Consider the following 13,436-nt stretch of genomic DNA (forward strand, 5'->3'; position numbering starts at 1 on the left):
TCTTAGATCAATTAGGTTTGACATTAACAAATAACACCAATCAAAATGCACCCACTATTATGGCTAGACAAGGTTTTAGGAAAGGAAAAAGATTAGGAAAACAAGAACAAGGTATAGCAGCACCAATACAAATAGATCAAGGAACAGACAGACATGGGTTGGATTTTCACAAAGGGCCACTGAGACAATAAAAATTACATGGAAATCAGAAAGACCAGTATGGGTTCCTCAGTGGCCCTTGACTAAAGAAAAGATACAAGTAGCCCATGATCTGGTCAAACAACAATTAGCGGAAAGACATATACAACCTTCTGTATCTCCCCATAATACTCCCATTTTTGTCATCAAAAAGAAATCTGGTAAATGGAGATTATTGCAAGATTTAAGAGCCATTAATGAAATGGTCATTATGGGACCTGCTCAATCGGGGATTCCTCAATTGTCTGCTTTGCCAAAAACTTGGTATGTTTTAGTTATAGATATTAAAGATTGTTTTTTTTTTCAATTCCAATTCATCCTGAGGATAGTCCACGTTTTGCATTTACTATCCCTGCACTAAATCATGAAGGTCCTGATCAGAGATATGAATGGAAAGTACTCCCTCAAGGGATGGCTAACAGCCCAACTATGTGTCAAATTTATGTTAACAAAGTAATCCAGCCACTTAGAAATCAAAATCCTGAACTACAAATATTTCACTATATGGATGATGTATTATTAGCACACAAAGCTAAAAACACGTTGTTAGAATGTTATGCCACACTTACAAATTTATTAAAAAATTATAATCTAGAGATAGCAATAGATAAAGTACAATTAAATTTTCCAATTAATTATTTAGGAGTTCTATTATCCTCAACCATGGTCCATCCACCAAAAATTCAAATACGAGTAGATCAACTCAAATCACTTAATGACTTTCAAAAGTTATTAGGAGACATAAATTGGATAAGGCCTTATCTAGGTATTCCAACAGGAGAATTGGCACCTTTATTTGATATCTTAAAAGGTCCATCAGATCCAAATTCACCCCGAATGTTAACGCCTGAAGCAAGAAAGGCATTAAAAATCATTGAAACATATATGTAAAATATGCATTTGGATAGAATTGATATAAGTTTGCCTTTATTATTTATTGTACTACCAACAAAAAATATTCCTACAGGAGTATTTTGGCAAGAAGGTCCATTATTATGGATACATTTATCTTATTCTCCTAACACTATTCTTACTAGGTATCCTGAAGCTGTAGGACAATTAATACTCAAAGGAATAAAAACAGCAAAGGGAGTATTTGGAATTTCTCCCAATAAAATTATTACTCCATATACTATGAATCAAATTGATGAATTAGCTAATGAGTTAAATACTTGGGCAATAATCATGTGCAAATCTAATGTTTCATTTGATAACCACTTACCATCTAATCCTTTATTGTCTTTTTGGTCATTGCATCCTGTAATTTTTCCAAAAATGACAAGAAAAACACCTATCATGAATGCTCCAAATATATTCACTGATGGGTCAAATAATGGTACAGCAGCAATAGTTACACCTGATCAAACTTTTACATTTTTAGTAGCCAAACAATCAGCTCAAAAGGTAGAGCTTAATGCAGTATTACAAGCTTTTGTGATGTTTAAAGATTCTGTATTTAATTTATTTTTTGATAGTCAGTATATAGTTAATGCTATAGTATCCCTTGAAGATGCTGGTAGGATTTCCCCTTCTTCTACTGTTTTCTCTTTGTTTTCCACTATACAAAGTTTAATCTGGGACAGAAAAGATCCATTCTTTATAGGACATATCAGGGCACATACAGGATTGCCTGGAGCCCTTAGTTTGGGCAATGATTTAGCAGATAAAACTACACATGACATACATATTTTCTCTATACTAGAAGAAGCTATAAATTTTCATAAAAGGTTCCATGTCAATGCTAATACTTTACAAAAGCGTTTTAAAATAACTAAGGAACAAGCTAGACAAATAATAAAACAATGTCAAAATTGTGTGACCTTTTTACCACAAGTTAATCTTGGAGTCAATCCTAGAGGATTGATACCTAACCATATTTGGCAGATGGACGTCACACACTTGCCAGAATTTGGAAAATTAAAATATTTGCATGTTACAGTTGATACTTCTTCTGGATTTTTGATGGGCTCCCTTCATGCCGGAGAAAAAACTGAAGATGTTATAGCTCATTGCTTACAAAATTTTGCCACTGTGGGCATTCCAAAACAGTTAAAAACAGATAATGCCCCTGGTTATACTTCTACCTCTTTTAAACAATTTTGCTCATCATTTGGCATTACTCATATAACAGGAATCCCATACAATCCACAGGGACAAGGCATAGTTGAAAGAGCTCATCAAACTATTAAAATGTACTTATTAAAGCAAAAAGACGGAATTGGGAAGGGGTATATATTCCCCAAAGATAAACTTAAAATAACCCTTTTTACTCTAAACTTTTAAAATTTGGATTCATCAGGACTTAGTGCTGCAGAAAGGCATATGTGTCCAAAAAATGTACATAAGCCCAAGGTACTTTGGAAAGATATTCTAACAGGACAATGGAAAGGTCCTGACCCAGTAATTGTCTGGAATCGGGGGTCTGTTTGTGTGTTTCCACAGGAAGAACAGCAGCCGATTTGGATTCCGGAGAGATTAACTTAAGTCCTGACCCAGTGATTGTCTGGAGTTGGGGGCCTGTTTGTGTATTTCCACAGGGAGAACAGCAGCCGATTTGGATTCCAGAGAGATTAACTAAAGCGATTTCTACAGACCAAAAAGAAGATGATTTGGCTCAAATCCATAACAGCTGATATCCAAAACTCCAATTTGGCTATCCTTACATCTGCAACAGAACCAGGATGCTTTTTTCAATATCTATTTTATTATTGCCCTTTCCCATATCATGAAGTTCTATTTTGGTTTTTGAGCTCATACAGACCTAAGTTAATGTTTTGCTGATCAGTTCTATTTTTTTTTTTTTACTATAGAGTTTTTAAACATTGCAATGGAGATTTCACCTGTAAAAAGTTATAAGGCCTTTACTATTATGTTATGTGTTGTATGTATTATATTATGTGTGCACACTTGTGTTATATGTTTTGTGCTATATGTTTGAATGTACGTATGTCCATATATCATATATGAGGAGCGCTCATGAAAAAACGGATCCAAATATTTTTTTTTTATTCACGTGATTTAAATGGTTTAATTTAAATTGGGTAAATAATTGTTAAGAATTGTTTTAATATGTAAACAAAAAAGAAGGTTAACAGATCTGTTTGTTTACTTTCACCTTTCCTTTTCATTATATTTAATAATTCTCTTCAAGATAATGTAAATTGTTAAGAAAATTGTTCCTCTTCTCTTCAAGATAATGTAAATTGTTAAGAAAATTGTTTTCTTTTAGTGCCTTCTGGAATGTTACATAATTTTTCCTTTAGCCATTATTGCTAGAATTCCTATCTTCATCCCAGTGCCGGTGAAGACAAAGATAAAACTAATCTACAGTTTCTGCAATAGCCATCACTGAACTGCTTGCAGAACTTGCCTAAACTATGTGTCAGTTGTATGCATTGTGAACTCACTTGTATGCATTGTGAACTATCTGTTGGTGCAGCGACTTGTGGTAGTGTTGGGGTATTTTTGCTGATGATGTCATCGGTGGTACAATTTTTCCAACAAGAGCCATCAATTGGGTTGGTGTATCTTCCTCCCTTCTGCTTGTCATGACAAAGACCTCTCCACAGGTGTGGGTGTACTGGACCGGTAGTCAATGACGGGTAAGATCCAATTACAATGGTACCAACCTAAGACAGGAGGCTGACGCCCTGAGGTCAGCTCATCTGAAGACGCGTAAGGACCATATGTAGTATTGGACAACCTAAGGCAGGCACGGTCCCCAAGCCACATGCTTGTTGTTTAAACAGAGAGGGGGAGATGTTGAGAGCCACAGCCAAAAGGGCCCCAGCAAACTTCCAGCTGCCAGCAAACTTCCAGCTGCCGGCTGATGACTGGCTCACAGTGGCCCCAGCAACATCTAGCTGATTGGCTCCTCCACGGAGCTGCTCATTGGGGGACTTCTTTGGCTCCGCCCACGCGACCCAGCCAATCAGCCTCAAGAGCAGGAGGATTGTGGGAGGTGGTGAGGTTTGTGTGGGTGTGAGAGGCTTGTGGGAAGCCGGTGGTGGCAGTTGGGCTCTGAGGGTTTTTTCCTGAGGAGCTGTTTTGTTTGGTGTTTTTAGTTCTAAAAATAAAGTTTGTTTCTTTTGACAAGTGGCTCCTGAATTGTGCCCAGCCAGACTGCGGCAATGATACAACTTTAAAAGTCAAAGACTCTGGAGGACAGCCATGCTCCCAGGGCCTGCTATTGGGGATCACTGACAGAATCCAGTGTGGGACACAGGCCACAATGCAGGCCAACCCATTTTGGCCATGTCCCTTTGGTATGGTTCTTTAAGTAGGCACGGCCTTAGGCACCATTCACAAATGTGGCCATCATTTGAAGGTCTCCACCACAGGAGTGGAGAAGGTGCAGGGTCCTTCATCATCTAGGAAGCTGCTATGTCCTGCTCCATGCTTCTCAGCCTAACTTTCTCTGATGAAGATGAAGCCTTTTTCTTTTCTTTTTCTTTCTTTCTTTCTTTTTTTTTTTTTTTTTTTTGGTGGTGCTGGGGATTGAACCCAGGACCTTGTGCTTGTGAGGCAAGCACTCTACCAACTGAGCTATACCCCAGCCCTGAAGCCTACTTTCTTAACATGTTCTCACTTGGTTGGAATTCAGTTAAGGTGGATAATTTGGACATTTTAACATTTTAAAGTTGGAGTTGCATTAGCTTTAATGATTCACCAGATTTTCCTTGTAATTTCTCAGGAAAAGTGTCTGATGGCTTTTTAATCTATTTTCGTGATGTTAGGAGTTCTGCTTATTTACCTTCATCTTGGGAAACCCTGGGAAATATTTCTGCAATGACCAAGAGTCTGTGCTTAGGAAACAACTCACATTTTGTTATCAACATAGTTTTTTGCTTAATTTCCTTTATATCAAAATGTCTGAATTAAGATTGTTTAATATAAACTCTCTGGAAGGTTTTCATCAATACACCAGCCATTTAGACCGCCTCATTCTGAAAGACCAAAAACAATGACAAGAAAAATTGCCTGAAAGTAAAGAAAGATAAAAGGATCCACTTGCTCATGCCTGAGCCCCACACAAATGTTCCCAGGCCAGAATCATCGACGAGGCCTGGAGAGTAAGCGATCCTCTGCAAGTCCTTGCACATGGCAGCCTTGGCTGCTCTCTCAGCTTGTCCAGATGCCTTTGTCTGGAGCCAGCTGTGGCCTGGATCTTGGAGCTGGCCTGGTACAAAGAAGGGATAGGGCTGCAGACTTTGGAACCAAGAATGCACATGAACATCAAACAGAACAGGAAGAATGGGGAGAGACTGGGCACGAAGGAGGGAAAGTGCAGCAGCAATGAGACTTTTGGAGCACCTTCAGGATGAGCAGAAGCAGGACATGCAGAAGATGGGAGAGAAGATAGAAGCCCAGGAGATCCTGGCAGGTGCAGAGACCTGTGCATGGCTCTGGCCTCTTGGCTCTAGGTGGTAAGGAAGAATGAAGGCAGACTCAGCACAGGGTCCCCAATCCCAGAAGGGAGTTTAGAGAGTAGCCAAGATGGAAGCAGAGGGCTGGTAGCTGGGATCACAGCCACAGGGTAGAATTAACAAGACATGACCAAGTTCAAATAAAGACCAGAGTGGAGATGGGTGGGGTAGAAGGAAAATTTTGACATTTGACCTTGTTTAGGAAACCTATCTTATTTCTTTTTGAATTAATGAATGAATAAATGCATGACATTGGGTGGATCTGAGATATCCTTCATTGATTGGGCCGGTCTGGAAAGGACACTGTGTGCTTGACATGGACAGTCACCAGATAATGCAACGGAACTTTTATCAGTGGCTCAGGACAATTTCATCCTCAGGGTGGGAAAAAGAACACAGAGTTATTTTGTTGTTAGGATTTTTTTTTTATCTTATTGCTTTTTTCTCTTTCACTGGCCAGAAAATATGTCATGGTTGGATACAAGGTGTCCCCCCAAAGCTCCTGTGTTAAGGCAGGAATATCCCAAGATAAAATGATTGGATTATGAGAGCTGTGACCTCATCAGCTCATCCTGGTTTGAAAGGACTCACTGGGTATAACTGTAGGAAGGTGGGACATGGCTGGAAAAGGTGGTCACAGGGGACGCTCCCTGGAGGGTTGCATCTGCCTCGAAGCCCTTGCCCTTGCTCTGTCTCTGCTTCCTGGCTGCTAGAGCAGAGCTCCTCCACCAAGATCTTCCACCACAGTATTCTAGGAAGAATCAACTGACGAGGCCTCACTTGGTCTCGGGGTAATGGAGTCAGCCCACTGGGGACTAAATCTCTGAAACCATGAGCCCAAATAAATTTTCCTCCTCTAAGTTGTTCTGGTCAGGTATTTTGGTCACAGCAATGAAAACCTGACTGACAGTAGGTTTTCCATTTTTCTCTTAAACACCATTCTCTTCTTTCAAGGGTCAGGATGGATCTGCTTTTAGAGGGCCTGCAGCTTGTACACGTTGGGAGAGGTTTTTCCACTTTAAGGGAAGAGCATTAAATTTTTAATATAAAATTAGATGTAAAAGTGAAAATATTAATTTGAAAGGAAAAAAGAAGCCACAGTATGTTACACACTTAAAAAAAAGCTGTTAAATACAAATTGTCTTAAGATCTAGAAAAATATTGCACTATTTTTATTAATTAGCTGCCTGACTCAGTATCTTTTTTCCCACTTCTTGGTCATAAATCTGATTTCCTTTTCACATGGCAAAAAAAATTATGATATTTTCTATAGAGAAAATGAAAAGACACTTAAGTCTTCCCTTGGGCACAAACGGTTTGCTGCCCTGCTTTCTGAGAGGTTAGAAAAGTCTCCTTTACACGACCACCTGTGTCTGGCGATGCTGCATTAGGTCTCGGGATGTTATGGAGAATGAGGACGCCTCTGCCCGGCTCCCCTCAGGCAGGGACTGTTAGACACAGGCTGACTTTCTGTAGGACTGTTCCAAATTTGTGCTCTGCAAACACAGACATTCTAAGAAATCCTATTTTGCATGTTTCCCACCAGAGAAGTGCAAAGCTGTATAACATATTTGTAGTTCTAAGGATTGTATTATGGAATTTATTCCCAGTAAAAAAAGAACTTGAACTTCCAATAGGCATTGATGAGGAACAAACCCTCTGCTTGCACTTTCATGCCTGATGTTGGAAGGACTTCCTATGGAGTCTGATTCCACACATTCCACAACTTGTTTCTCCTGCACTGCCCATGTGCATGCTGGTCAGGCATTGGAGGACCCATTTATGTTCCAGAGATCCCTGTGTCCTAGTAGCCCTGTGCCTGGCCTGGTGAGGACTGTTTCTGAAAGCTGTTACTGTATCAGGACAGCTGGCAACAATGTAGCAAATGGACTTGAGGTGGATGTGTGACCAAGGGGAAGGGGAAGTGCACAGGGCAATGATCCTGGCCAAGAGCAGCCAATACACCACCAAAGACGTGGGGTCACATGGACCCACTGCCGTCCTGGAAGAGCTCAGCAAATATAGAGCTCAGAGTTGAAGCCCCTGTCCCACAGAGCCATTTAACTTCTTTTCTTTTGTGCACATCTTACTTTCTTTGGGCATTTTAGGTGAATTCCACATACTGGCATTAAATACTTAGGAGTTTTCAATTATATTTGTTACTGTTATTTAGAAAGTGCAACATTTTTCAAAGGTAAAAATTATTCAGGTTAGTACAGAAATACAAGGGACAAGTGGCTTGCCTTCCAGAGCTTCTAAGGAGAAATCTGATGAGCGTCTTATGGGGAAATGATGACGACATCTTCCTCCCTCTAAACTCCATAGGTATAAAGACTGTGCTTTATGTGGTACCTTCTGAGAATGATCCCCATCATCATCACCTGAGAGGTGGTCCCCTGAATGGGCAGCTCTCTGACAACATAAAATAGAGAAACAGAGATGACCACTGGAGGCCCCCGACTCTTCCTGCAGGAACAAAGCTGTAGTATCAGAAAGTGGATGAGGTGTAACCATACTTTTGATGGCAACTCTTTCAAGAGAAAGGAATTGAATACCTTGAGTGTAGATAGGACAAGGTCTTCCAAAGCCCAAAGTCAGTAGAAATTTAGAGACATGAAATGATAACTCCATTGAGCTAGTGTACAAATGTTGATTTCTAAACAAGCAAACATCAGTCTCCACACCCCACTGAAGCAAAAACATCTGGAGTCCTTCTCTATACTTATTCTGAAAATGAAAAAAGTTCTGGAGGCCCCAGAGGGAGACGTCCACTGGGGCTATGTCCAGCCATGACTGGGCCATTTCTAGCTCTGACCTCACAAGGAGCCATTGTGAGGAATCTCAAACAGCCGGTATATAAGGGGGCGGCTGAGGCTGGGTTTTGTCCACAAGTACAGGAAGCTCTTGGTGGTGACCTGTCGGACTCCCAGATAGTTAGTGCGTTTGGTGGTTGGCGGTCGGTGGTTGTGGTCTGTGGATATTGGTTTTTTGATTTGGGTTTTTTGTTTTGTCTGGTTTTGGTTTTTGATTTTGATTTTTTGTTTTGGTTTGTTATTTTTTTTTTCAGCTAGCATCCTTAGTGGGTGTTCCTGCTCAGGATGTCCATGGTTAGCAAGAGTAGTCAGTCTAGAGTAGCGTTGTGGGGGCTGGGCTCCTGCCAGGAGCCAGGCTTCCTGGACCAGTATGAGGTCCTGAGGGCCATTGGGCATGGCGAGTTTGGCCAGGTCCACCTGGCCCGCCATCGCCTCACGGGGGCAGAGGTGGCAGTGAAAGTCCTGAAGACGGCGACGCAGGACATCTCGGACCTCTCCGAACCTCTAATGTTGAAGAGCCTGGAGCACCCCAACGTGATCCAGCTCTTTCAGGTGATCAGGACCAGGGAAAACCTGTACATGGTGATGGAGCATGCAGGGGGGGGACAGCTACTTGAGCGCATCCCACCTGGTGGCATGCCGCAGGAGGAGGCCTGCAGACTCTTCAGGCAGATCGTGTGTGCCCTGGGCCACTGCCACGACAAGGGCATCGTGCACCGAGACCTAAAGCCAGCGAACATCATGCTGGACGCCAGAGGACACGTGAAACTCATCGACTTCGGCCTCAGCGCCAGGTTCACGGCCGGGCAGAAGCTGAATGACTTATGGGGTAGTCTGGCTTACATTGCCCCAGAAATAGTCCTGGAGCAAGAGTATGAGGGCCCCTCAGCGGACATCTGGAGCCTGGGCGTCATTCTCTATTTTATGTTGACGGGGAGCCACCCATTCAGGGAGGACACCCCTCAGCAGATGCTGATGAGGATCCTTCTGGCAAGATTCCAGGTGCCCAGCTCTGTTCCCGTCAAAGCACGAAGGCTCATCCGCCAGATGCTGGTCCTGAACCCCAAGAAGCGACCCACAGTGAAGCAGATCCTGCAGCACCCATGGCTGCGACAGGGTGAGCCGCGTGCACCCCATCCTTCTAGCCAGGCCCTCCCCACACGCCCAGACCCCGCCATCCTGACCATGCTGTTCGACATGGGTTTTGATCCCTACCAAACCTGGGTGTCTCTGGCCAAGAGGAAGTTTGATGTGGTGATGGCGACGTACCTCATCCTGAAGCACCAGCAAGGCCAGGGGGTAGGGAGCGCCTTCCAGGGGCAGCCTGTGCCTCAGTGGCTTAGGCCTCGCCAGCGCCCCGAGAATCTCTCCCATGTGCCTGTCCCCCCACAGAGGAGCGCCAGCCAGCCTGCCCTGCGCACCTTCCCCTTGCCCTCTGAGAACCCGCTGCCCGAGGACGCCCAACAGCCAGGGCACAGGGACATCAGGGGTGGCAGCCTGCCTGCCATTCCTCTGCGCTGCCCGCCTGCAGGGGCCCCCACTCTCCGCAGCTGCTCCCGGTCCGACTCTGGCTTCCCCAGGCCCGAGCCCTCCAGGGTCCTCGTCTGGTGGTCCAGGGCACACAGCAGCTCCTCCTCCCAGGACACAGCCCCGAGGCAAGGCCCTGGCCACACCAATGGCTGGAAACGGGTGAGGAGCAGGATCGCTGCCTGTGTCCGAGCCCTGTGCTGCTGCTGTGTGCCACGTGTCAGCAATAAAGTGGCTCCAATGTCATAGAGAAGAGACGTGCCACACCCATAGACTGCCTGCCTCCAAGGAAGTGGAGAGCCAGCCAGACAGCGCCAGCGGACGGCCATCTCTCCTCTGCCCCCACCTGCGGAAGACCTCAGAGACTGTTCTGCCTGGGACACTTCGCCCTGCTGGGACACTTCGCCCTGCCCCTCTCTCCTCTCCCCCATTCTTCTCAGATGTTTCTTAATAAATTGGTTTCAGACAAATTGGATGATAGCATTTGTTCCAAAGACTAAAATGCAGGCTGATGAAAAGAAAGGTGGGGCCTCAGGCTGAGCGCAGGGGCCCATCAGCCATCCTCTCCCAGGCCTGGACCTCTGTGCCTCCTTCTTTAGTGTAGATAGGGACTCTGTGGCCGTAAACAAGAATAGATGGTGCTCACTAGCCTTGAGCCAGTACGGAGCATTCATCTGCTCTGAGCTAATGCAGACAGTCTCGCTTCCCCTCCCACAGTGTGGAAGGAGTCTCATGGAGCCAGTGTAGACATGACTTTTACTTGGCGACCTTGGCCAGGATGACTCTCCTTCAGGATTGTGCACAGAGTGGGTGTCAAGTGCTGGATAAATCACTTCTAAGGAGGCCCTAGTGACCTCAGTGTTCTATGGCATCCTCTTCATGAGCCTGTGTGCAGGGAAGGAGGTGGGCCATGGCAGTGTGGGCTGCCTTCCCACCTGTCACGCTGCCTCCACCCAACATTGTGACTGTTGGTAAAGGTGTTGGACGCGGCGTACACAGTGTTTCTGCAGTGTTTCTGGAGAGGAGATGTCAATCATGTTATGGATGCAATTTAGTGCTTTTACCCACCCACATTTTTAATATTTTTTTTTCATATCACCACCTAGGACATGAATGCAGGTTCCCACCCTCCTCACCTTGATGTACAGGCCTGCGTGATCTGCCCTGGGACTCACATGCTGTACTGTGGACATGTGGGTTCCTGGTCTGCCGCTGTGGCTATTGACTCGGTTTATTTAATGGACAGGTCACCTCCTTGGACCTGTCATCACCTTGCCAGGGAGGCTGGTTGCTTCAACTCTACACAAATATCCTTCCACCAGGCTCACCAGGGTGCTTGGCACAGCCTCAAAGACATCTGATAAAAAGGTTTAAAAAGATGAAGCAAGGAGACCAGGTCCTGGTGCCCCAGACAGAAGAGTTAGAGCCCAGCTGAGTGTTATTTGTGTCCAGCAGTCAGAAGCCAGTGTTCAGAGCCTCTGTTCTGTGCAGCCAGCCAGAATCTCCCTATGGCTCTTAGCAAAGAGCCATAGCCAAGTAGTAATGATGCATGGCATTTTTGGTTGAAAGGTGACGCCAGCAAGCCTTTGAGATGATATGATTATGTTAAGATCTGCATTCAAATGGATATTAGACCCCTGCTGTCCACCTCAGCCTGCTACGGGACTCCTGGAGAGTTCCCATTGGTTGGGGAAGTGGTAGGAGGGAATTCCGGAGGAGGGATTTCCTGTTGGTGTGTGTCCGGGAGAACGCTGCGTGTGTGGGTCGGCATATTTCCCGGGAGCATACGGGGCACTGGGGGGAGTTTCAAAAATAAAGTTTGTTCCTGCTTGAGTGGCTCGTGATTTTGTGCCCAGCCAGAATGCGGCAAGATGCATCTGCAGAGTGGCCACCAGCACATGCACAGTCTGTAGCTCCCAGGTGGCGAGGACTTCCACCAAATCAGTGGCACTTTTCCCCACCATGTCAGTAGCAGAAGCCCAAGACAAGGAGCTCAAGGTCTCAACAGACCTCTAAGGTCCTTCAGCCCTAAGTGTTCAATCACACAGGACCTGGTCCTTCCTGGGCAGGAGTCCCGGCTGTGAGCCAGAGACAAGGAGAGCCCTCAGTGGTTGCAGGGGTAGAGTCTTAGCCCTGGGCTGTGGCACAATCCTCTCATTTCATAGCCCAGGATGGAGGAGAAGGAGGAGCCCTGCAGAAAGGAGGGAGAGGTAAGAGGAGAGGAAGTGAGCAGGGAGCTCCACGGAGAAAGCAGAAAGCAGGAAATGACTCTAGACCCGCTCCCGATCCCACAGGCAGGAGGAGACGGGCCACGGCACACCTCACCATCCAGGAGGAGCCTGGAGACCACAGGAAGAGCACTGGCATCATGCACACTGGGACCACAGGGAATTCTGCAGGTGGGAAAGATGCCAAGCTCAGCTTGGAGCAAAGTGACACTCCAGGGGCCATGAAACATCAGCATGTGGCAGGCGCAGGGTGTATTTATTTGCCTGTGTCCTCTTGGCCAGTGCTGGCTGGAGAAGGAAGGTCCACACCAGCATCTGCCCTTGTTTCATCTGCAGACAGAGGCCGCCATCTGTCACAGGGCTCAAGGAGCAGTGGGGGAGGGGAGTATGGACACGGGAGCCTGTGGCTGGAATGCTTCAGGGCTCTTGGAATTGCTGGTGCCTTCTCTCCACTTGCCACTGTATGGCAGCTGTTGGAGGGATGCCGAGTTCCAATGGAAGAGACGCTTATGCCGACAGGTGTGTGATGCTCATGGTGAGCAGTCTGCACAGAGGGGCTCAAGGGGCCCGGGCACCAACTCAAGGCAGAGGACGGGGTGGGGCAGAGGTGAGGGCACTAAGAGTGCTCAGAGGAAGAAGGACAGTGCAGAGAAAGAGTTGTGGACAGCACTGCCGGTGGCGGGAAGGAGAGGTGCAAGGAGGGTGCACCCAGGCACTGGGGACAAGCACACCTGTGTCCCGCTGAGGCATGGCAAGGTCCTCTGTCACTGCCCCATTTGGAAGCATTCTTGACGACTTCCGTGGTCTTCCTTGATGACATGAGAGCCTCTCAGGGATAGGCATCAGGACAGGAAGCAAGTCCTAAAGTGGCTGCACACAAGTGGAGACGCCCCTGTGGGTCTCAGAAGATGTCCCCGCGGGCCCTGTCTCTCCTTCCACTGCCTCCCACCCACATGGCGGGTGGGTGCCTTCACTCCTGGGTCAGGTTCTCTTCTCTGCAACAAGTGGCCACCCTGGATCTGGGACAGTTTGTCCTGCAGAGCTCAGAAAGGGCAGTTTAACTTTCAGGGTAAAAGCATAGTCATTATATTCTAAATCGACAGATGAAAAGTGCCTGGAGAAAATAAACCTCAAGTATTTCTACAATGTTGGATCCATTAAAAAGTGGGACAAGGCGAAGGGTAGGGTTTCATGATTCCACCCCTTCTCACTCTTCTCCGATGACTCAGGCTGTTAGGTTTCAG

The 13,436-nt window shown here is 45.9% G+C and overlaps 2 protein-coding genes across 7 annotated transcripts in view; one reads left to right on the forward strand and one right to left on the reverse strand.

Annotated features, from left to right (window-relative positions):
* PRKN (parkin RBR E3 ubiquitin protein ligase) overlaps positions 1-13,436 on the reverse strand; it is a 1,414,869-nt gene that overhangs the window by 500,417 nt on the left and 901,016 nt on the right. The window lies entirely within an intron of this gene.
* On the forward strand, positions 8,723-10,213 carry LOC308650432 (sperm motility kinase Z-like; the record flags this gene model as incomplete). The annotated part of the gene is made up of 1 exon (XM_081296442.1): positions 8,723-10,213. The coding sequence occupies one exon, from the start codon at positions 8,723-8,725 to the stop codon at positions 10,211-10,213; it is 1,491 nt and encodes a 496-aa protein (XP_081152568.1).

The sequence above is a fragment of the Spermophilus citellus genome, assembly GCF_964194105.1.
Source record: "Spermophilus citellus genome assembly, chromosome: 5".
Classification (NCBI taxonomy): domain Eukaryota; kingdom Metazoa; phylum Chordata; class Mammalia; order Rodentia; family Sciuridae; genus Spermophilus; species Spermophilus citellus.